The sequence below is a fragment of the Phoca vitulina genome, unplaced genomic scaffold (assembly GCF_004348235.1).
Source record: "Phoca vitulina isolate PV1807 unplaced genomic scaffold, GSC_HSeal_1.0 scaffold12, whole genome shotgun sequence".
In the NCBI taxonomy this organism is placed as follows: Eukaryota; Metazoa; Chordata; class Mammalia; order Carnivora; family Phocidae; genus Phoca; species Phoca vitulina.
The window spans coordinates 33974556-34000505 of NW_022589715.1; the positions used below are offsets into that span (position 1 = coordinate 33974556).

General features: G+C 37.9%; 1 protein-coding gene and 1 pseudogene across 1 annotated transcript in view; one reads left to right on the forward strand and one right to left on the reverse strand.

The window, feature by feature from the left end:
* The first annotated feature begins 115 nt into the window (after positions 1 to 115).
* LOC116636452 lies at positions 116 to 808 on the forward strand (annotated as a pseudogene).
* A 5195-nt stretch (positions 809 to 6003) lies between these two features.
* The window catches only part of PEX13 (peroxisomal biogenesis factor 13), a 27689-nt gene continuing 7742 nt past the window's right edge, over positions 6004 to 25950 (reverse strand). Inside the window, exons 2-4 of the mRNA XM_032410922.1 lie at positions 11595 to 12289; positions 10930 to 11055; positions 6004 to 9008 (exon numbers count right to left, since the gene is read on the reverse strand). Coding sequence (XP_032266813.1) covers positions 8710 to 9008; positions 10930 to 11055; positions 11595 to 12289 — 1120 coding nt within the window. The 3' untranslated portion in view covers positions 6004 to 8709. The remainder of the gene's footprint in view (positions 9009 to 10929; positions 11056 to 11594; positions 12290 to 25950) is intronic.

A 25950-nucleotide genomic window follows, 5' to 3' on the forward strand; every position in this document is an offset into this window, starting at 1 on the left:
TGTTTGGACGGAACAGACCCAGGGACTCCCCTTCTACCAGCCTCCGACCCCCTTCCAACCTCTTTTCCAATGACAACCTTTGGAGCCATCTTCTCGGCCATCCTCTGCCTCCGGGATGAGCCAACATGCTATTTTGAGTTTAGCTCCTTATTACCGATCAACCGCGAGCTCCTAGATTCCTCAGAATTATTCCACTGAGGTAGAGGCCGCCGTCACCCGCGTGGTCAGCATGCATCTGCAGGTCTCCTACACCTGCTTCTCTCCAGGTTTCTATGTTGACCTCGACGATGTGGCTCTGGAGGGCGCGGGCCACTTCTGCATGTTGGCTGAGGAGAAGCACAAGGGGGATGAGCGTCTCTTGAAGATGCAAAATCAGCGAGGAGGCTGTGCTTTCTCCCAGGATGTGCGGAAGCGGTCCCAAGAGGAGTGCTGGAAAACCCTGGACACCACGGACGCCGCCCCGGTTCTGGAGAGGAACCCGAACCAGGCGGGTCTGGATCTGCACGCCCTGGGTTCTGCACAAACGGGCCCCCATCTCTGTGACTTGCTGGAGAACCACGATGAGAAAGTAACCAAGAAGATGTGCCGCCACCTAACTCACCTCCACAGGCCGGCTGGCCCCCAGGCCGGGCTGGGCGCGGATCTCTTGGAGAAGGCTCACCCGCGAACACGATGAGGGGCCCAGCAGCCTTTGAGGGGCCCCTCTGGCGTCCCTCCCACCCAGGTGCCAGGGCTGGTGCCAGAGCCTCTCCCTGAAGCCACGAGGCAGCTTTTTAGCCACCCTGGAGCCCTCTCCCAAGCCTGGACCAAATGGAAACAATAAAGCTTTTTTGCAGCAAAAATAAAAATAAAAAACTGAAGAAGAAAATTTGATTATTAAAAAACAAAACAAAACCAAAAGCATGGTAAATACTAAACTTGTAATAAGGTGGCAGAAATATATGAAATAAAAACATAAAACCATGAGAAGCTATCAAATGGAGATTTTAAATATGTTCCACTTAGAAACAGCAAAGAGACCAAAAAAAAAAAAGCAACTATAAAGATGAATTTAAAATACAAGTGCAGGGGCACCTGGCTGGCTTAGTTGGTAAAGCATGCTACTCTTGATCTCTGGGTTTTAGGTTCTAGCCCCAGGTTGGGTGTAGAGATTACTTAAAAAATAATAAGTTCAATCTAACACACTGTTCAATCTAACATAATTCCCTATTCCATGTTTCCACACAGAAGTATTTCTCCAGAACGACACTCTGGTGCTTATTTTTTCCTACTTTCCCTCCCTCTCTAACTGCTTCTCAGGGGAGGAGTGTTAGCTGATTAGTGAGTTTGGAAGATTTGTACACATGTAGTTTTCTACCCCCTCTCCACTCTCACTAGATCACTTACTTACGGTGAAGGTGCTTTCTGATGTTCTCCTGAACATTCTGTAAGTTAGGCAGGTTACTCTGAGACTGGATGGACAGTTGAATTCAGGGAAATATTAACAAATCCTGTGCCAGGGCCTCCAAACTAGCTTTAAGATAAAGTTTGTAAACAACAAGTCTCACTTGCCTACTCAAGGTCTTCAATCAGCTGTTTAGTCTCTTTTTTTTAGTAAGCTCTATGCCCAGCATGGGGCTTGAACTCATGACCCCAATTATCAAGAGTCACATACTCTACTACTAAGCCATCCACGCACCCCCAGTCTCTTATTCTTAAACATAAGCAGGCAACCAAAGTTCAACAGAAACCTGAGGAAAATATTCATCATGAAAGACAAAGATACACAATACGGGGGGGGTGGGGGGTGGGGGGGAAGACTATGTAGGAAAACGGAAACCTCAAAACAAAGAGAACCACCAGTTCAGACTCGTGCAGAATGACTCAAGAGAAATGTAAAGTGATACCTTCTTTACAGCATATTTTAAATCTGATCAAGCCTGGGTGAACCTGGCCTAGATTATTAGCTGTACTTGGTTGGCTAAACCATGTGCTGACGAACTCCTTGCTCTTTTACTTCAAGCCCTGTTCCCTGATCATTTGAGAACACACAAGTGTTCTGCTTTGATCTACCCCTGAGAGCTGAAGTAAAAGCAGGAAAAAAAAAAAAAAAAAGCAGAGAACTTAAAAGCAGAAAAGCCTAAGCAGCCCACTCCTCCAGACTGTGTTACAGGCAGATAATTCAGTTCTAATAGCTAGTGCTTTTCAAAATACACTAACTGTGGATAACCCTAAGTTTCCCAAGATTTGCTCAGGACCTTGCCCAGTGACTTCTACAGAAAAGGTTCTTGTAATTCTCAGAGAAACTGGAGCCTATGATCCAGGGCCTCTTTTCAGCTTATTTTCTCCTGGGACATCTCATCAAACAGTAGCAATAGTGCCTTCTATATAGAGCTACGTTTCTGCATGCTAGTACCTCACTTTTATATTATCTTTCACATTCCTTTATACGTATATTTTTGATAAATTATTTCATACAAGCCCCCCCCCCATATCAAGCAGGAATGCAAGAATGGTTTGGTATCAGAAAATCAATGTTCTTCATCATACTATTACTAAAGGTGAAAAATCAAGACAATCTAAACAAACGTAGATTGTTTAGATTTAAATTAGCATTAAAAGGGAACTAAAAAAAAAAGATTTTATTTATTTGAGAGAGAAAGAGCAGAGGGAGAGGGAGAAGCAGGTTCCCTACTGAGCAGAGAGCCCGACATGGGGCTCCATCCCAGGACCCTCAGATCATGACCTGAGCCAAAGGCAGACACTTAACCGACTGAGCCACCCAGGCGTCCCAAAGGGAGCTTCTTTTGATAAAAGACTAGCATAAAACTCACAGGAAACACATTTAATAGAGCAACGTTAGACTCTGAGGTAGAAAAAAATAGAAATGCCTGCTACCACAACCAGTGTCAAAGACAGACTGGCAACCTGGTCAAAACAAAGAGAATGAGAAGTACAAGGATTGAAAAGGAAGAGATAAGACTGTCATTATTTGCATTTACATAGAAAACCCAAGAGAATTGATATTAGAAATAATAAACCTTCATCAAAACTACAAATACAAGATCAACACACCAAGTTCAATATATTTCTTTGTACTAGAAATAAGAGGACACCATTTTCAATGGCAACAAAATTTACAAAGTCCCTAGGAACTAGCCAACACAAGAGACAAATTATCAACAAACACGCATACACATAATGTCCTGAATAAATGGAGAGTGAAATTTTGTTCACAAATGGGATGATTTGACCTTATGTCAATTCTCTCTAAATTAACCTATAAATTCAATGTAATTCTAATAAAAAGCTCAGTAGCTTTTTTAAAAAAGGGAATTTGATAAACTGATACTATCACTTAAACAGAATAAGTAAAAATCCACAAATAGCTAAGGTAATTTTCACAAAGTAGGACAAAATAGATTCACCTACCAGATATTAGGACATATTACAAAGTAATGTTAATTAGGACTGTTGTACTGGGAAAGGAACTGATACATGTATCAATAGAACAGAGAGCCTCAAAATCTCGTTTATGGGAACTTGGTATGTAATGAAATGGGGAAAATATGAATTATTAGGGAGATGGTTAGAAATATGGACTACAATCCTACTCTGCATGCCCAGCAGACATTCACACTTACAGGACCCAAAAGGATATAACTTGGTACCAAGGTCGCTTAGCTTGGCAGAAGTATATACCACAGTAAACATACCATATAGAGGAAGGCATTCTCCTTAGGTAAGCCTCATGTGCCACAGGAACCACTATCTTGTAAAAATCCCTGACAGTAGGTTCCAGGTCTCTGCAATGAGGAACAAGCTCAGTTACCAGTACTACCTTACTCAGTGAAGTCTTAAAGTCTATACTTTTTCTTTGTACAATATAAGAGTGTTGCTGAGTAAGCAGGGGACATTTCATATTTACTAACTCAATAGATTTCTAAGGAAATTGTGCTAAGAAGAAGGTAAAACCAAGATCATTTTCCCATACATAGAAAGAAGGGGTTTTGTTAACCCTTTTCCTTTAATGACTAGCTGGAAAAAGTTGGATCCATACCACATACTGTATCAAAAAATAAATCCCAATTAAATTAAAGACCTAAATGTAAATGGTGAAACTATAAAACTGATAAAAGAAGACCTAAAAAGCACAACTGGGAAAATTAAAGATTTCTATTCCATGAAGGACACCAAAGACAAGAATTAACAAATAACAAGACTAAATTATTTACAACATCTGAACCTGACAAGAGTATTATGTTTAAAATGTATAAAAAATTTTTTTACTACATAATCAGCAGGAAAGATAAAAACCTAATAGGAAAAAAGGGCAAATTTTAAGTATTTTTCACAGAATGGAAAATCAGAATGACTAAAAGCATATGCCTAGCCTCATTAGTAATCAGACAATGCAGATTAAGACAAAACAGTTTCACCCATATCAGATTAACAAAAATCAGAAAATGAAGGTGCTGCTGAAGATGTAGATAAAATGAAACCTTCATGCTTGCTGGTCCAAGTGTAAAGTGGTACAACCATTCCTGAGAAAAAATCAGCATTACTTACCAGAAATTAAATATGCATATACCCCAAACTCAAGCCATTCTACTCTAGGACATATATCCCATAGAAACTACAGGGCAGGTTCATAGGAAGACACGTACAAGTTTGTAGAAGGAACTTGGGAACTTGTAGAAGGAACAGCTGGGAACAACTTCAGTATCTATGACTAGAGGAAAAGATCAGCCATGGTACGTGAATGGAATAGAATAATATGTACCAGTCAGGAGCATGTTATATATGGTAACATGAATAGGTCTTAAAACTTAATATTTTATGAAAGTTAGGAGCAAAATAAGATTTATACCACAGTATCATTTATAGAGAGAACATGTAAAATATATAGTTTTTCAAGGAAATATATCCAAAATTTGGAAAATGGCTTGGAAGGATAAACATTAAATACAGTAGGGAATAAGGAGTATGGATTTGCAGGCAGGAGAGGAATAAAAACTAGTAAGGTGATATAAAACAGAACAAAAGTGTAGCCTTTCTAGACCAATGATATGGGTGTCATAAGTAAAGAGTATGACCAATGACTGACTCAATTCTGAACACCTAAGATCCTTACAAACCAAAACACTTATTTTAGATGAGCAGAAACACTGTTAATAATGTTCAGATTAAACATTATTTCTTTAAATGTGAAAAACTATTCATGGGGCATATGGTAAGTATTCCACAGAATTTATGCATTTGCTGAGTTTAAAAGAAACAGTTCATTCTCCCAAATAAGATAAGCTAAATAAAAAACTGATATGAAAGAACATTTCAAGGTAATGCTGAAAAAAAATTTCTTGTGTTGAATAAATATTCCAATGTGTTTTTCTATGTTAGACCATTCTCTCGTATTCAGCAAAATAATTTTAAATTACATTTTGGGCAAAGTTATAAGTACAAGCGAATTTTGATTTTTAATTAAGTATATGTAATTCTGAAATTCTAGGTGGATATACATCCTTTGTGACATTTCTACAGGATGTAAGGAGTTTCAATATACACAGAAAAATTTACAAAACATATATACCTGCTGTAACATCATACTTTTGATTTTGCTTTACATTTTTTTAAGTAAAGATTTTTTTTTTTTTTTTAATTTATTTTACAGAGAGAGAGATAGCGAGAGCAGGAACACAAGCAGGGGGAGTGGGAGAGGGAGAAGCAGGCTTCCCGCGGAGCAGGGAGCCCGATGTGGGACTCGATCCCAGGACCCCGGGATCATGACCTGAGCCGAAGGCAGACGCTTAACGACTGAGCCACCCAGGTGCCCCCTTAAGTAAAGATTTTTTAATAAAGAGAGGGAGAGCACAAGCAGGTGGAGTGGCAGGCAGAGGGAGAGGGAGAAGCAGGCTCCCCACTGAGGAAGGAGCCCAACGCAAGGCTGGATCCCAGGACCCTGGGATCATGACCTGAGCCAAAGGCAGCTGCTTAACTGACTGAGCCACCCAGGTGCCCCCCTGATTTTGCTTTACATTTTTTAAGAGCACTCTCTCGTGAGGCAGATGTAGCAGCTATCCCCAATGTTGTCAATGAGGAAACGAAAAAATAATGTGAGTTAAATCTTACAGTAAGTTCATAGTGGTATTCAGACTAATATCTAGATTTCCCAAAACCTAGATTTGTGGTCTTGTTTTTATTTATAACCCTCTAGGTAATTTTTATGTAAATGTAAATCTGATATTTTTCTTTAAATCACAAGGAAATGGAACAAACTGGTTTGCAGTAGTTAATATACACGATGAGAAAAAGACACTTTTTATATTAATTCCAATCCTGCAAAAACAGTTAACAGTTTATCTTCAAAAAAATGTCAACCAAGTTTAATATATTTTTATTTGTCCAGTAAAAGTAACTTCACAACCTATTAAAAATGAAATTTTAACTGAAGAATAATTTCTTTTTTCCATTAAAGCGTAAGATAAAGGACAGCTGTATTCAAGTACATGTGTAATTATGACATAATGAGAGACTAAATCAAGTACCCAAATAAATGTTAAAACATGAAAATTTATAGTCCTCTTACCTTTTCCTTTCTAAACTGATAAAATACAATCAGAAAAAAAATTTACGTGAAACCTGTTTTCTTATTGTAACTTGTGATTTATTGTTCTATTTAACTGAAAATGTTTTGGTTTCAGTTAGTAATTTCTGTAAAGTAGTACTTAAATGAGTTCCTAAAAATAACAACATTAGAGCTGTGAACATTATATTTAATCTCATCTAAAAAATTATACTAAAACTGCCATGATAAAAAAGGCTACAAAATTTCTCTTATTCTAAATTCCTTTTCCAGAATTCTAATAGAAAAGGAATTTTCAGACACAAATAGTTACCAGTCAGATAATGTATATTGCAATTTAGTATACTTAGCCGAAAAACAAACATCCTAAGAAAAGCGAAATTGTTTTTGTCATTCATTCTGTGCTATACTCTTCTTATGCACCTTTAATAGTAGTCACAAATTCTATCCTGGAGGCTCACCTTTTCTAACCTAAATAGTGCTGACTCAACATTTCACCCCCACTTCACTTCTATCAATCAATTTGGATGTCTCAACATCAAATTTAATAATCTGTTTATCGAGAATTGTTTCAAGGACAAAATTTCCACAAATTACTCTAACACACAAAAAAGCAGAACTTCTAATTGTAGAACACAAATGTAAAATAATATACAAGAAACTTTATCTCAACTTGAAGACTAAATAATATCTGGGTGTTAAAAAAATAGGCCTAAGATAAATAAATTTTACTCTCATATAATTTTTTTTTCTGCACGGGGTCAATATTTGTATTCTAAATTATATGTTACTTATGCTGTCATTTCAAAAGAGAGGTTCCCAAAAAGCCCAAAATTCTATGCTGAATATATATTTGGTTCTTACATGTTTTTGTGTGAACTGTTCTAGAATTACTTGATGAACATAAAGTCTATAAGAAGAAGAAAATAATCAAAATCTTTTATCAAATAATTCCAGGTTTTGAACAGTATCTGTAAATGTATTCTTGTATACCTATAGTCCTAATATTATTTTGTAGTATGATCACAGCAAGTAGATGGATTTTCCAATTTTGTGGGGAAATATTCAGTGTACTGAAATTTAACTGCATTTAAAGTCATTTTTTAAACACAAAACAAGTCATATAGTATTATCATATCCTAAATGGCAATTCAGCATTTTATTTATAGTCTCAGTAGTAAAAACTAAACCTAAAAGAAATGTGTATCCAATGTGACACATTTTCAATGTTTAAAGAACAGCCTGAATATGGAATTTAAAAAGAAATTATACTAGGGAAACGCAGAGAATCCATGAAAAGATTTAAATCATTACTGCTAGAACTGATTATATTGTTATGTGCAAACTCAAAGGATTTGAGTCTTGGCTGGAGAAAAAAAAAGTAAATCTTTCATATATTCTGATTTATCCAGGTTGAAAACTAGTTATATTGTAAAGGGATAAAAAGTTCTATGATCCTCAGAAGAAATGGAAATAATCTGTAAGAAAGATAAATTTCAGCCTTTTTACTAGCAGGAAAAACTATAAGGGCTAAATATCACTCTAGAATAATCTCCTTCAGAATACTTCTAGTGACCCTTCCAAGATAAATTTTAAAAAATACAATAAAAGGTAACAGTATCAGTTGTTGGTAGGTTAAAAACATATTACTGTCTAAAGCAAACCCAAGACTGGATGTAACACAGATCAGAAAATTTTTATTATTCAGTTTAAAGTTGTAAAAAAAAAAAAAAGTAGCCTTTTGCCTGTTCTCATATTTATATGTTATCACTCAATTTCTGGGAGGATTCCAAATCAATTAAGCTCTAACTTTAAAAAGCATTAAAGACCCTTACTGTAGCAAACAGTGTATTCTATAATTCATCAATCTTACTTTCAATAAAACATAGGATTTTAAATAAGATGAAAATGATAGCAGTCTCCATAATCTTAAAATCTAGGTGAAACAAATATCCTCATGGTCCAATAACTTGTAAAATGTAACCAGGTCACTAGACCAACACACTAGTGTACAACTTTAATAATTTCTAGCAGCAAAACATCTGGAATAGCCATTAACAAATGTGTTCATTGGACTGTAGATTAATTTCTTTGTAAGAAGTAATTTTTAAAAAGTATAGTTCAATTGCAGGCAAACATAAAAGATATCAAAGATCTTGTTTATCTCCACCTTTCCCAGTGGAATCAGGTGCAACTGGAACCTTATTAGTTTCAACAAAAACAGATTCAAAGGCAGCTTCCTGTTCATCCAAAGAATCAGCAGCCGTGGCTCCTTTAGTTAGTGTTGTGTTGGTAAAAGATTGTTGCTGCTTGGAAATTTTGCTGGATTCCACTGCTTTTCTACCTCTTCTTTTACCAAGAATTTTGACATAATTAGCAGGTATAAGTCCTGTTGTTTGACCATCAAGACTAGCCAGAAGCCAACCACGCACTTTGGGTTGCTGTTCTGATGGAAGAAAAGACAGCCTTGTAATTATAACACACTTTGGAGTCCAACAAAATATTGATAATAAAATATTAAGTAAAATCTGTGTTACACTTACATACTAAAATACATAAACAAATAGTATATATATTCAAAATCAAATGATGAGTAGGCTTAACAGTTCTAGGGTCCTTTCTTATATACTTTTTATTTTATACTTACTAAATATATTTTCAACCTTGAAGAACATGAAGTTTATATCAGTTGCTCTATTTATAGAGTAAGGAGATTCGGTTCTCCCAAAAGCTAAACTAACATCAGTGTTTTTCATATTTTAAATTGAAATTTAAGAAATGAATTTCTCATTCTCAATAGAAGTTAGGAGCAAGCATAGAAAATATATACCTTTATACAAGCCAAATTTCTTTATATACTTTTGGCCAAAATATAAAATTCATTCTATGTGATTGTGACGAACAATCCTTTTTTTTGTTTTTTTTTAAGTAGGCTCCATGTTGACATGGAGCCCAATGTGGGGCTTGAACTCTGAGAACAATAGAGAAAAAAAATAAAACACTTAAAATCAACTATGTCTGTGACTGATTTTTGTTCTAAATGCTCAAACATACTTTATGTGAGCAATGGAGAAAAGCAAACAAGCAAAGCTAAAGTGTTTAAGAGGCATCAATAGTAGAATAATTTGATATAAAATTTTCCTGAAATACTATAATGTAATTGAAAGAAACCACACTTGATCTTTTTTATACTTTATTTAGATAAATTAAAACTAATTATCTGAAAGTGCTATTTTCACTAGAAGAAAAATATGAATACTTAGAAGCCTAGGTTTTGTGTATGAGGGATGAGGCAGAGATTTAGCAAATTTGATCCAAATTTTTCAGTTACTTATACAATAAACAAATATTGTGAACATTGAAGGTATTTTTTCCCTATATAAAGAATGACTAAAACTAAAGGCTCAAGTTTCCATTAACAGATCACATGGAAAACAGCCAAAGTGGTTACAAGTACAGGTTCTGAAGTGGGACAAACCTAGGTTTATAGTCTAGCTCCATCATATCTTAGCTTTGTGATCCTGGACAATTTAGTCATTCTGAGTCTCAGTTTTCTCATAAGTAAAATAGGGACAGTATAATAAAAGTACCCACATCATACCATTATTATAAGGGTTAAAATGCAAGATGTAAACTGTAGTGCCCTGTACTATAAAGGACAGCTGTTATTGTCACTAGTATCTTTACCAACGAAATGTTACTTTTCCTAGCAAACCTGAATCCCCACAAACACACAAAAATCTTTTTTCCCCCTAAATCCATTAAAAATTCTGATCATTACTAGGGAAAGCTAAAGGGAAAAGGCCATTTTGCTTGGGGCCATTAAAAACTATTAGTGACCTGGTCCAAAAATAAACCTGAGATGTGTATAAATTTTTTTGATGAGGTTCTTTAATACTTCATGACAGTAATTCCTAAAATATTCATGTTGGAGTTTCTGAAGTAAACACTATTCAAATAAAAAAGAAAGCAATACCAGTCTGAGCAATCAAAGACTGAGAGAGATACTTACATGACACTGGATAATTTCTTTGGGTTGTCAGATTTATTACATATAGTGCTTACTTCATGTTTTTGTGTGGGGATTAACAGAGTTTGGAATTCAAGCTTTGAGTTTAGAAGAGACTTAGAAGAGATATAAACAAAATCTTTCCTCATCTCAGTGAAATATTATTAGAACAACCCTGTTGGGCATTTCTCTCCCACAGGCCCAGATTTGGAAGTTCTAAACTGACACGAAAGAGAAATCCTAGCAACTACTTCTGAGTTAACTAACAATGACCAAGATCCTTTGTTGCAGTTTTTAATACTCCATTTACAAATTCAAAAAATTCACGGAAAATTCCAATTTATTCATGTTTTATTACCTTTGAGAGCTAAGTTTAGCATATCACCAGCACGGAAAGAAATTTCTTCTTCAGATACAGCAGCAAAATCATATTCTGCTCTAGCAACTACATGGTCATCGTCACCACTTGCCCAGTTTGTATTGTCTATAAACCAAATTAAGAATTAAGATTAAGGGTTAGGGTTTACAGTTCACTGGCTATGGTTTATAAACTGCATAAATTTATTTGCCAAGAGAAAAGTACCCCCCCAAAGTAAATTCTATAATTAACATGATATAAAATCTAACAATATGTTCACTAGGATATCTATTATGAACTTTCTCTTTTTCTTCAAGCTCAAAATTACAATTACCTGTGTATTGTTTTACCCACTTCCCTGACAATAAGTTTTAGAAAGATAAGGGAATTATGTCCTATGTATCTTTGTATCCTCTACAGCATCAAGTTTAGTATCTTGTAAACAGCAGTCAGGCAGTGTGTACTGTTATATTAAACAAACAATAAATAAATCAATAAGCCTATTTTTGCTACATATTCACTGTCCAGTTTTTAAGTTCTTAACTGAAAATATAACTGGATCAAAATATTAAATACAAATGAATATGAGGAATGCTAATTTAACAAATCTATGCTTGAAATTTGAGATTGTTATATGGTTTTTTAACCCATTCTCTTACTCTTACCTGTTACTTCATCATTATGGGTAGACAGCAGTTTCCAGATGAGGTAAGGACCACCAAGGATAACAGCAAAGAACAAGAATATTGGCCAAGATTTTGCTGAGTTAGCTGCTCTGTCCTCAGCACCAAGGCAAGAAACAGTTCCTTCACTTTCTGCCCATAGGTCCTCATTCTCAGAGCCTCTTCTTAAACCTATCATCCACTGCAATCGTCTGTAAAGATACCTTATAGTCCTAACTAATGCAAAAGCTGAAAAAACCTTTGTGAAATGTATTTTTAACCGGGAAAAGTGATTTGCTACATCCAATACAGCCCTGAAACTGTTATAGACAGCTGAAAAGGTAGCATCCATCATCATACTGACGGAGGCAAATGCATGCACAATACTTTCAATGGACTGAAATGCACCTCTGCTGCTTTCTTCAGCTTGCTGAACAAATCTACTAGGTGGCAGATCATCTACACGGAGGCGGTTATAGCCCAACCCATTATATCCATAACTATAAGGACTATAGCTTCCATAAAACGAATTTCCATAGGCACCATATCCTGAAGAAAATGAACTGTAAGCAGGTCTGAAAGTATTCACACTGCTGCTTCCTGTCTGCTGTGATGGCCTTGGAAGAATGGGTGGGGGCACTCTGGTAAGTGTTGGTTGTCCAGGTCTTGTCAGTAAAGTAGGACCCAAATCAGCAGACCTAAAACCAAATAAAGATTCAAAATAGTAACTTAAGCACATAAATTCAATTCAAATAACTATTAAACACCTCTTACATATCTAATGTTAACAACAGATCTACTGACGATGTGGTAAGAATAAGGAATAGTCTCTAATATCCACATGCTTAGAATCTCAGTCTTAAAACAAAATGACCAAGTAAAATAGCTGACTAAACTCTGCTATTTTCTTGTTTACTTATGCTAGCATTATTAGAAGTATCTTTAATCTATTTTCTCATAGGTACAACGATGTATCTGTCTATCCTTGCACCTAAATGGCACTACCTTAATTACTATAGTTTTATAATAGGTCTTAGTATCCAATAAAACAAGTCCTCCTACAATGTTCTTCAACTTCAGGAGTGTTTTGGCTATCTGACACTTTGAATTTCCACATACATTTTAGTATCAGAGCTTGAAGTTCCACACCCTCTCCCCCAAAAAATCCTATTGAGATTGTTTGGGATTACACTGAATCTGTAGGTTGAGATAAACTACATCTTTATAAAAGTGAGTTTCAACTCACATTTATTAGGTTTCTTAAAGATTTTTCTCAATAATGGTTATTTTTATTTATTTATTTTTTAAAGATTTTATTTATTTATTTGCCAGACAGAGAGAGTGAGAGAGGGAACACAAGCAGGAGGAGTGGGAGAGGGAGAAGCAGGCTTCCCACAGAGCAGGGAGCCTGATGCGGGGCTCGATCCCAGGACCCTGGGACCATGACCTGAGCTGAAGGCAGATGCTTAACGACTGAGCCACCCAGGCACCCCTCAATAATGGTTTTTAAAAATAACTTTATTGAGAATCTATAATATTTTATAGTTTCCATGTGGCAGGTTTTCTCTAAGTTTATTCATATATACTTGATATTTTTTGATGCTATTGTAAATGGTGTCTTCTAGAATTTCACTTTGATACTGTTACGTAGAAATGATAGATTTTTAAAAAAAATATAGTGCTTGTATCCAGCAATCTTGTTTTTGATTCTATTGGATTTTCAAAAATCTTAAGGATTTGCAGTCATATTGTATGTGAATAATGGTAGGTTTATTTCTTCTTTTTTCAATTCTTACAGCTCTGATTATTAAGCTATTATACCTCAGACGTGCTGTACAATCTTGAATAGAAGTGGTAACAGGCATCCTTGTCTCATTCCTGATCTCAAAGGGAAAGTTCTCAACATGTCACCATTGATTATTATGTTTGCTGCAGGGTTGCTGTAAATTTAGTAGTTCCTTTTCCATTTCTATTTGCTAAGAGTTTTTAGCATGAATGAACACTGAATTTTATTCTCAGCATCAAGATTAAGATTTTAATTATGAATTCAATTTCTTTAGTATCATGCCACTTAAAACAAGGTCTGTGGACCAGTGCTAATCACGAGTCGTATGTACTGATCTAAAGTACAACAAATGATGTGCTCGCTTCGGCAGCACATATACTAAAGTACAACAAATGAGACTGTTAAGTAACATGACATTGCTATATTTTTACTGTATGTTATAAAAGTATTGGCTATCAGCACAAATATTTTGAGAAGGACTGCTATAGGACTATTCCTCTTTTTTTTTTTTTAAGATTTTATTTATTTCAGAGAGAGAGAGTGAGAGAGAGCATGAGAGGGGGGGTGAGGGACTGAGGGAGAAACAGCCTCCCCGCTGACTAGGGAGCCCGATACGGGACTCGATCCAGGGACTCCAGGATTATGACCTGAGCCGAAGGCAGATGCTTAACCGACTCAGCCACCCAAGCGCCCCATCTTCTCTATTTGTAAATTACACCTTGCTTCATCCCCTAAATTTCTTCCATTCCTTTCTGTATTTTCTGTACTTTTGTCTCTTTGTGCAAAAATATGTTGGATATTTTCTTCCTATCCTTCAAGTCACTGCTATTCAAGGGCCAATCCATCACAAAATAAGTATCTTGTGCCATAATGTAAATCAATGAATTCTTAATGCTAATTAAACTAAATAGTGTGCTCAGTGTCAACGCTGCTTTACATCCCGGATGAAGTTTCCTTATCTTGTGGACTGTTATTACACAGTTTGAAACACAGCCAGTCTGTACTCTCGGTAGTTACAGGACACACTTAGAACACTGCTCTAAATCACTAGTTCTCTCTGTAGCAATGTCTAATCTGTGGTTAAACCCAATGAGTTCTTAATTTTGGTTACTGTAGTTTTTGTTCTAGATATTCCTTTTCCTTTTAATACTTTCCAAATATCTGCCAAAATTCCTTTGTTTTCTTCTATTGCCATCAACGTATTAAACAATATTAACTTAAAAGTCTCTTTGGTAACTCCATTTTCTGGAGTCCCTACGAATCTGTTTTCTCATCTGTTGTTTTACTTAGTTTCCATTTATGTTATCTAATGTCTTTCTGGGTCCTGCTGTTTGGTTTTGCTTATGCATCTGCATCAGACATACATGAAGAACTGTAGCAATAATTTGAGACCCTGGATGATGCTCTCTTCCTCCAGATGTATTTCATTCTGGATACTGGTTTCTTAACTATCCTCTAGTTTACTTCAGGCAGGCTGCTAAGGCTATTATCAATCCATGATATCCTTAATCTAATTTCAGGAACTGAGATGATTTGAAGCTGGGCTTATATTCCTGTTAAGGGCCTGTTTGTTTCTTTTATACCCTCATATCTAGGTGTATCTTTTCAGGGTCATAACACAAGTTGTAGGTAATTTATCAGCACCTCCAGACCATTAGACTCTAACCATCCTCCAAGAGTCTGTCAAAAGTGCTCTTCAACTGGCTTCTCATCATCCAAACTGCTTCTTTTGGAATCAGCAGCAGCTTCTATGGGAACCCACTCTCACCTTTGTGGATTTCCACCTTTCTCTAGATCTGGGCTCCATAAATCTTTACCTTCTTATCTGTTTATATTTGCTTTCTTTCTCTCACTCTCTAGTCTTTTAAAAATTCTTGAACCCGGGGCTCCTCGGTGGCTCAGTGGGTTAAGTGTCTGCCTTCAGCTTAGGTCATGAACCCAGGGTCCTGGGATAGGACCCCATATCGTAGGGCTCCCTGCTCAGTGGGGAGCATGCTTCTCCCTCTCCCCCTGCCCCTCCCCACAATCATGCTTACACACACACATGCTGTCTCTCTCTCTCAAATAAATAAAATCTTAAAAAAAAAATTCTTGAACCATTGAAAGTAACTTGTAGACTTGATACATTTTTTAAAAAGATTTTATTTATTTATTTGCAGAGAAAGAGAGATAGCACAAGCACGGGGAGCAGCAGGCAGAGGGAGTAGCAGGCTCCCCGCTGAGCAGGGAGGCCCACATGGGACTTGATCCCAGGACCCTGGGATCATGACCTGAGCCGAAGGCAGATGCTTAACCGACTATGCCACCCAGGCGTCCCTAGACTTGATATATTACTACTAAATACCTCAGTATCCTAAGAGCAAAGATATTTCATACAAAACCATACCATTTTCCCATCTCTAAAAATTAACAATTCCATCATTATCCAATTGATATTCAACAAATAACAATTACCATCAAATGTCTTTAAATAGCTTTAATAAGATAAAATTCATATACCATGAACTCAGCTATTTAAAGAATAAAGAGCTATTTAAAGTATAAAAATCAATGGGTTTTTTTGTATATTCATATAGGTGTACAACTATCAACCTATGTAATTCCAGAACATTTTCATCATCCCAGAAAGAAATCCCATATTCATTAGCAATCACTACCTATTTCCTGCTCTATTCCCAATCCTAGGCAACAACTAATCTAATTTCTATCTCTATGGGTTTGTCTATTCTAGATACCTCATGTGTAGTCAACTCTTGTTATTTTCAATAGTCATCCTATAAAGTTGCTGTGAACATTGAATTAGCAAATATGGAATCACTGCTCCTGAGGGAACAAGGCACTTCAGCACTATGCTTAGGGACCATTTTAAAACAGCAAAATCACCAACTAAAATATGAAAAATGTGGCATCCATTAAACTGTGAAAAGGACACCTGTTTATAACATAAAGCTGAAACAAAAAGCCAGAGTGTTGGGACGCTGGGGTGGCTCAGTCGGTTAAGCATCTGCCTTTGGCTCAGGTCATGATCCCAGGGTCCTGGGATCGAGTCCCGCATCGGGCTCCTTGCTCAGCGGGGAGCCTGCTTCTCCCTCTGCCTGCTGCTCCCCCTGCTTGTGCACTTTCACTTTCTCTCTCTCTCCCCCTCTGACAAATAAATAAAATCTTAAAAAAAAAAAAGCCAGAGTGTTGCTTTCTTCAACCTCAGCTGAGAGAGGACTCAGATCTTTTGCCACTCTATGCATGTCCGTGAATGACCATGAAAGTGCCATGAGTATTGATTTTGGGGTTACAATAAATTTTAGTGAGTAGGAAAATTTGCAAATTCAGCATCTGCAAATAATGAGAATCTATTGTAAATGAATCATACAATATGCAGTATTTTGTGATTGGCTACTTTCACCTTATATGTTTTGAAGGTTCATCCATATTGTAGCATTTATCAGTATTTCATTCCTTTTTATTGCTGAATTATGTTTATCCACCCATCAGTTGATGGACATTTGCATTGTGTCCACTTTTTGGCTATTATGACTAATGTTATTATCAACATTTATATACAAGTTTCTGTGTGGATATATGTTTTCCTATCTCTTGGGTATATATACCTAGGCATGGAGTTGCTGGATCATACAGTAACTATGCTTAACCTTCTGTGGAACTGCCAGATTGTTTTCCAAAGCAACTGTGCCATTTTATATTCCTAGCGGCAGTGCATGAATGTTCCAATTTCTCCACATCTTTGCCAGCACTTGTTATTATTTATTTTTTTCATTTTAGCCATCCTAGTGGGTATGAAGTAGTATCTCACTGTGGTATTGTTTTGCATTTCCCTGATAGTTGATGATGTTGAGTATCTTTTCATGCGCTTATTGGCCAGTTTTAGATCTTCTCTGGAGAAATGTCTATTTGAAAAATTAGGTTATTTGCTTTTTTATCATTGAGTTGTAAGAGTCAAATGTCTTTTAGGGGGCGCCTGGGTGGCTCAGTCGTTAAGCATCTGCCTTCGGCTCGGGTCATGATCCCGGGGTCCTGGGATTGAGTCCCACATCAGGCTCCCTGCTTGGTGGGGAGCCTGCTTCTCCCTCTCCCTCTGCTGCTCTCCCTGCTTGTGCTTTCTCTCACTCGCTCTCCCATTCTCTATCAAATAAATAAATAAAATCTTTAAAAAAAAAAGTCTTTTACGATGGACTCTGAAAAACAAACTGAGGGTTCGGGGGGGGAGGATGGGTTAGCCTGGTGATGGGTATTAAAGAGGGCATGTTCTGCATGGAGCACTGGGTGTTATGCACAAACAATGAATCATGGAACATTACATCTAAAACTAATGATGTAATGTATGGGGATTAACATAACAATAAAAAATTTTTTTTTAAAAAAAGTCTTAGGCTATTGCGGCTTTTTTGAACAAAAATTCAATTAAGGTTCACACATTGCATTTGGTTCTTTCCTCATCTCTTCTAAATTAGAATTATCTGTTTCTTTTAAATGTCCTTGACTTTTTGTAGAGCCAGTTTTGTTTTATTTGCTTATTTATTTACTTATTTATTTTTAAAGATTATTTATTTATTTGACGGGGAGAGAGAGAATGCACAAGCAGGGGGAGCAGCAGGCAGAGGGAGAAGCAGGCTTCCTGCTGAGCAGGGAGCCCGATGCACGGCTCAATCCCAGGACCCTGGGATCATGACCTGAGCCGAAGGCAGATGCTTCACCGACTGAGCGACCCAGGTGCCTGAGCCAGTTTGTTTTAAAATGTCTTACATTCCGGATCTGTGTTTCACCAAAATGTTGTTTGTTTTTTTTAGAGAGAAAGCACATGGTGTGGAGAGAGGAAGAGGTAAAGAATCTCAAGCAGACTCCCAGCTGAGCATGGAGTCCAACATGGAGCTCAATCTCACAACCCTGAGGTTATGACCTGAGCCGAAATCAAGAGTTGGATGCCTAACTGAGCCACCCAGGAGACCCCAAAATGTTGTTTAAGTATCTCTCTCTATATATTTCCAGTTGAATTAAACATTGCATTTAAAGGTTTAATTAGAATCAGGTTAACATTTTTGGGAAGAGTAATTCATGGGTTATGTTTACTTCATATTGTATCACATCACAAAAAGTAGAACCAAACTTTAAAAAGGGTCAGTTGACTAACAAATAGTGTAGCATTTTCTGGTTTTCATAAAGTAGCTCTGCTCTAAAGTAGGAGCAATAATAGATAAAACAAAGAGAACAAACAGGCATATCTAGATTTATGTAACAGAAACTAAACAGAAAGAAAAAAATTATTATAAGGGTGAAGCTATGGGCCTACTCAATTCTGGGTCTGAAATCAGGCTGTGACAGCCAGGACTTATGCTTCTAGGAAATAATAAGAACTAATAGTGCTCCACTCAAATGGAACTAGTTTCGGGCGCTTCGGTGGCTCAGTCCGTTAAGTGTCTGCCTTCGGCTCAGGTCATGATCCCAGAGTCCTGGGATCGAGCCCCACATCAGGCTCCTTGCTCAGCAGGGAGCCTGTTTCTCCTCTCCCTCTGCCTGCCGTTCCCCCTGCCTGTGCTCTCTCTCCCTCAAATAAGTAAATAAAAATCTTAAAAAACAAAAAACAAAAAACAACAACTCACTGGTTCTCTTAAAAACAAAACAAAACAAACAAATGGAACTAGTTCATTGTTGAAGCTGTGGGTTGGAATGCAATACAATGACTTCTAAAAAGAGATTATAAAATTTACTGACAATAGTTTAAGATTTTTAGAAAGTTACAAAACTAAGAAGGGTAGGACACTGATTAACATCTCAAGTGCAGGAAATGAAACAAGTTAACAACTGACTCACTGACTTGGTGACTTAATCTTTGATATCCTTAATCTAAGCCACCATTTTTATACAGGTTCTTACATGGTAGGGTGGATGCTGAAGGAGCAGGGAGAGGCAAGAGAAACCTACTAGACAGAGAGAGGTAAATGTAGAAGGGAAAGGAAACAACTCAAAAACTCAAAAAGGAAACAGAACCTATTCAAAACAAACATATCAAGAAGATACACAAGAAGAGGGGCGCCTGGGTGGCTCAGTCGTTAAGCGTCTGCCTTCGGCTCAGGTCATGATCCCAGGGTCCTGGGATCGAGCCCCGTGTTGGGCTCCCTGTTCTGTGGGAAGCCTGCTTCTCCCTCTCGCAATCCCCCTGCTTGTGTTCCCTCTCTTGCTGTGTCTCTCTCTGTCAAATAAATAAGTAAAATATTTAAAAAAAAAAAAAGAAGATACACAAGAAGAAATAAAAACACTAAGAAACCAAACTAACAAAAATCAACAATTAGAATGAAAATTCAGCTTCTTGGGAAGATGGTGGAGGAGCAGGGGATCCTAGTTTCATCTGGTCCATGGAATTCAGCTAGATAGCTATCAGATCATTCTGAATACCTGCAAACTCAACCAGAGATCTAAGAAAAGAATTGCTGTAATTCTACAAATAGAAAAGTGACCACTTTTTGCAAGGTAGGAGATGCAGAGAAGTGAATTTGAGGTGATATATTGGAAGATAAACTGCAGGGGAAGGGAGCCTCCATAAGTCAGCTAAGGGAAAGTGATACAGCAGCAAAACATAAAATTGGAACTTTTAGAAATCTGCTCTGGTGGGGGATGTCCCTGCCTTAAAAGGTGCTCAGGTGGTTAAGGTGGGTGGAATCCTAGGTGGGACAGTGTGGTCTCAGGATCCCCGGGGTCACAGAAAGAACAGGGGTGCCTGAGTGCAGCAGAGTTCCCAAGCGTCGGAGCAGGGAAGCCAGCTGCAAACAGTGAGCCCAGGAGAGGGCTTTCAGCTTGGTGTTGCCATAAACTTCGAACCATGGCACTGTCGGGCAACTGCTCTCCAAGCAGGGGCCCAGAAAAAGGCAGAACCCCAGCGTTGACCCCCTTCCATGTCCTGGGAGGAGCGGTGTGGGTGCTCGCTGCAGGAGTCTGTAAAGTTTAGAGACTCCACACAGGGTTGCGTGCCTGAGATAAAAACACTCGGTCACAGGCTGGGTGAACACAGTGCAGGAACAAGCCAGGGAGACAAGAGTGACTGACTGCTTTTCTGTGAGGAATCACTGAAGATTGGGGAGCATGAATTTTCAGATCTGGGGCTGGAGATCTGGGCGCAGCCATTTTCATCCTCTAAAGTGTTATGGAAAGCCTTCAGGGAAAAAAAGCCACAAAGAACAATCCAAAGCTGCTTACACTGAGCCCTGGCCGCCTGGCAAGGGGGTGTGTGATTCTGCTGGGGCAAAGACACCTGAGAATCAGTGCAACAGGCTCCTCCCCCAGAAGACTAGCAGGAACATTCACTAATACCAAGTCTACTGATCACACGGAACTGCAAAACTCCAGTGCTAGGGGAAAACAGCATATAGAATTGAGGATTTTTTTCTCATGATTCTTTAGTCTGGCAGTTTAAATTTTTTTCTTTTTTCTTTCTTCCCTTTTCTTTTTCTTTTTTAAATGTTTTATTTATTTATTCATGAGAGTCAGAGAGAGAGAGAGAGAGAGGCAGAGGCAGAGCGAGAAGCAGGCTCCCCGCCTAGCAGGGAGCCCGATGAGGGACTCAATCCCAGGACCCTGGGATCATGACCTGAGCCAAAGGCAGACGCTTAACCATCTGAGCCACCCAGGCACCCCCTTTCTTCCCTTTTCAAGTAGTTTCTTATTTTATCAACTCTTTTTTTGAGTCTTTTTTAATTTTCATTTTTACATTTACTATATATAGTATATTATATATACTATATACATAGTATATGTCTATTCTTATATAGAATATTAGAATAATTGGGGTTCCAGAGGAAAGGAGAGAGAGGGAGAGAGAGACAGAGAGAGAGAGGCAGAAGGTATATTTGAGCAGATTATAGCTGAAAACTTCCCCAATCTGGGGAAGGAAACAGGTATTTGAGTCCAGGAGGCACAGAGAACCCCCCTCAAAATCAATAAAAATAGGTCAACACCTCGACATATAACAGGGAAGCTTGCAAATTTCAGAGACAAAGAGAAAATCCTGAAAGCAGATTGGGACAAGAAGTCCTCAACCTACAGTGGTAGAAACATAAGGCTGGCAGCAGACCTATCCACAGAGACCTGGCAGGCCAGAAAGGACTGGCATGATATATTCAGGGTGCTAAATGAGAAAAATATGCAGCCAAGAATACTTTATCCAGCAAAGCTGTCATTCAGAATAGAAGGAGAGATAAAGAGCTTACAGGACAAACAGAAACTAAAAGAATTTGTGATCACTAAACCAGCCTGCAAAAATTATTAAAGGGGATCCTTTAAGTGAAGAGAGAGCCCAAAAGCAACAAAGACCAGAAAGGAACAGAGACAATATACAGAAACAGTGACTTTACAGGTAATACAATGGCACTAAGTTCATATCTTACAATAGTTACTCTGAATGTAAATGGGTTAAATGCCCCAATCAAAAGATACAGGGTATCAGACTGGATAAAAAAAGCAAGAACCCTCGATATGGCTGTCTACAAGAGACTCAATTTAGACCCAAAGACACCTCCAGAATGAAAGGGGGGAGGGGGAGGCTCCTGGGTAGGTCAGTTGGTTAAGTCGCTGCCTTTGGCTCAGGTCATGATCTCAGGGTTCTGGGATCAAGCCCCACGTCAGGCTCCCTGCACAATGGGGAGTCTGCTGGTCACTCTCCCTCTGCTGCTCCCCCACTTGTGCTCTCTTGCTCACATACTCTCTCAAATAATTAAAATCTTAAAAAAAAAAAAAAAAAAGAAAGTGAGGGGGTGGAGAACCATTTATCATGCCAATGGACACCAAAAGGAAGCTGGGGTAGCCATCCTTATATCAAACAAAATAGATTTTAAACCAAAGACTGTAATAAGAGATGAAGAGGGACACTATATCATAATTAAAGGGTCTATCCAACAAGAAGATCTAAAAATTATAAATATTTATGCCCCTAACATGGGAGCAGCCAATTATACAAACCAATTAATAACAAAATTAAAGAAAGACATTGATAATAATACACTAATAGTAGGGGGCTTTAACACCCCACTCATTGCAACGGACAGATCATCTAAGCAGAAGATCAACAAGGAAACAAGGGCTTTGAATGACACACTGGACCAGATGGACTTCACAGATATTTCATCCTAAAGCAACAGAATACACATTCTTCTCGAGTGCATATGGAACATTCTCCAGAATAGATCTCATACTAGGTCACAAATCAGGTCTCAACTGGTACCAAAAGCCTAGAATTATTCCCTGCATATTTTCATACCACAATGTTTTAAAACTTGAACTGAGTCACAAGAGAAAATTTGGAAGGAAAACAAATGCATGGAAGTTAAAGAGCATCCTACTAAAGACTGAATGGGTCAACCAGGAAATTAAAGAAGTATTTAAAAAATTCATGGAAACAAATGAAAACGAAAACACAACTGTTCAAAACCTTTGGGATGCAGCAAAGGCAGTCCTAAGAGGGAAGTATATAGCAATACAAGCCTTTCTTAAGAAACAAGAAAAGTCTCAGGGCGCCTGGGTGGCTCAGCCGTTAAGCGTCTGCCTTCGGCTCAGGTCATGATCCCAGGGTCCTGGGATTGAGCCCCGCATCGGGCTCCCTGCTCGGTGGGAAGCCTGCTTCTCCCTCCCCCGCTCCCTCTGCTTATATTCCCTCTCTCGCTGTGTCTCTCTCTGTCAAATAAATAAATAAAATCTTTAAAAAAAAAAAAAAAGAAACAAGAAAAGTCTCACATACATAACCTAATCTTATACCTAAAGGAGCTAGAGAAAGAACAGCAAATGAAGCCTAAATCCAACAGGAGAGGAAAAATAATAAAGATCAGAGCAGAAATCAATGATATAGAGATTAAAAACAAAAACAAAAACAGGGGAACAGATCAGGGAAACTAGGAACCAGTTCTTTGAATTAATAAGATTGATAAACCCTGGCCAGACTTATCAAAAAGAAAACAGAAAGGACCCAAATAAATAAAATCATGAATGAAAGAGGAGAGAGCAAAACCAACATCAAAGAAATACAATTATAAGAACATATTATGAGCAACTATATGCCAACAAATAAGGCAATCTGGAAGAAATGGATGCATTCCTAAAAACGTATAAACTATCAAAACTGAAACAGGAAGAAACAGAAAACCTGAACAGACCCATATCCAGCAAGGAAACTGAAGCAGTAATCAAAAACCACCCACAAACAAGAGTCCAGGGCTAGATGACTCCCCAGGGGATGTCTACCAAACATTTAAAGAAGAATTAATACCTATATTTCTGAAGCTGTTTCAAAAAATAGAAATGGAAGGAAAACTTCCAAACTGGTTCTATGAGGCCAGCATTACCTTGATCCCAAAACCTGACAAAGACCCCACCAAAAAGGAAAATTACAGACCAATATCCCTGATGAACATGGATGCAAAAATTCTCAACAAGATACTAGCCAATAGGACCCAACAGTACATTAAAAAGATTATTCACCACGACCAAGTGGGATTTATTCCTGGGCTGCAGGGGTGGTTCAACATCTGCAAATCAATCAACATGATACACTACGTTAATAAAAGAAAGGACAAGAACCATATGATCCTCTCAATAGATGCAGAAAAAGCATTTGACAAAGTACAGCATCGTTTCTTGATTAAAACTCTCCACAGTGTAGGGATAGACGGAACATACCCCAATATCATAAAAGCCATATATGAAAAGCCCACAGCAAATATCGTTTTCAATGAGGAAAAACTGAGAGCTTTTTTCCTAAGGTCAGGAACATGACAGGGAGGTCTACTCTCGCCACTGTTGTTCAACATAGTACTAGAAGTCCTAACCTCAGCAATCAGACAACAAAAAGAAATAAAAGGTGTCCAAATAAGCAAAGAAGTCAAACTCTCACTCTTCGCAGATGACATGATACTCTATGTGGAAAACCCAAAAGACTCCACCCCAAAATTGCTAGAACTCATACAGGAATTCAGCAAAGTGGCAGGATATAAATCAATGCACAGAAATCAGTTGCATTTCTATACACTAACGAGACAGAAGAAAGAAATTAAGGAATCGATCCCATTTATAACTGCACCAAAACCCAGAAAATACAGAAGAATAAACCTAACCAAAGAGGTAAAGGATCTGTACTCTGAAAACTACAGAACACTCATGAAAGGAATTGAGGAAGACACCAAGAAATGGAAAAACGTTCCATGCTCATGGACTGGAAGAACAAATATTGTGAAAATGTCTATGCTTCCCAGAGCAATCTACATATTCAATGCAATCCCCATCAAAATACCATCAACTTTTTTCACAGAGCTGGAACAAATAATCCTAAAATTTGTATGGAATCAGAAAAGACCCCGAATAACCAAAGGAATGTTGTAAAAGAAAACCAAAGCTGGAGGTATCAAAATTTCAGACTTCAAACTCTATTTCAAAGCTGTAATCATCAAGACAGTATGGTACTGGCACAAAAACAGACACATAGGTCAATGGAATAGAATAGAGAACCCAGATATGGACCCTCAACTCTGTGGTCAACTAATCTTCAACAAAGCGGGAAAGACTATCCAATGGAAAAAAGACAGTCTTCCACAAACGGTGCTGGGAAAATTGGGACAGCCATATGCAGAAGAATGAAGCTGGACCATTTTCTTACACCATATACAAAAATAAATTCAAAATGGATGAAAGACCTAAATGTGAGATAGGAATCCATCAAAATACTAGAGGAAAACACAGGCAGAAAGCTCTGTGACCTTGGTTGCAGCAACTTCTTGTGAGACACATCTCCAAAGGCAAGGGAAACAAAGGCAAAAATGAACTATTGGGACTTCATCAAGATAAAAAGCTTTTGCACAGCAAAGGAATCAGTTGACAAAACCAAAGACATCCTACAGAATGGGGGAAGATATTTGCAAATGTTTTATCAGATAAAGGATTAGTATCCAAAATGTATAAAGAACTTATCAAACTCAACACCCAAAGAACAAATAATCCAGTCAAGAAATGGGCATTCGGGGCGCCTGGGTGGCTCAGTCATTAAGCGTCTGCCTTCGGCTCAGGTCATGATCCCAGGGTCCTGGGATCGAGCCCCGCATCGGGCTCTCTGTTCAGTGGGGAGCCTGCTTCTCCCTCTCCCACTCTGCCTGCTTGTGTTCCCTCTCTCACTGTCTCTCTCTGTCAAATAAATAAATAAAATCTTTAAAAAAAAAAAAAAAAAAAAAGAAATGGGCATTAGACATGAACAGATATTTCTCCAAAGAAGACATACAAATGGCTAACAGACACATGAAAAAAATGCTCAACATCACTCAGCATCAGGGAAATACAAATCAAAACCACAGTGAGATACCACCCCACACCAGTCAGGACGGCTAAAATTAACAAGTCAGGAAACAACAGATGTTGGTGAGGATGCGGAGAAAAGGGAACCCTCTCACAGTGCTGGTGGGAATGCAAGCTGGTACGGTCACTCTGGAAAACAGTATGGAGGTTCCTCAAAAAGTTGAAAATACTATGGTGAGCGCTGTGAATTGTGTAAGACTGATGAATCACAGACCTGTACCTCTGAAACAAATAATACAT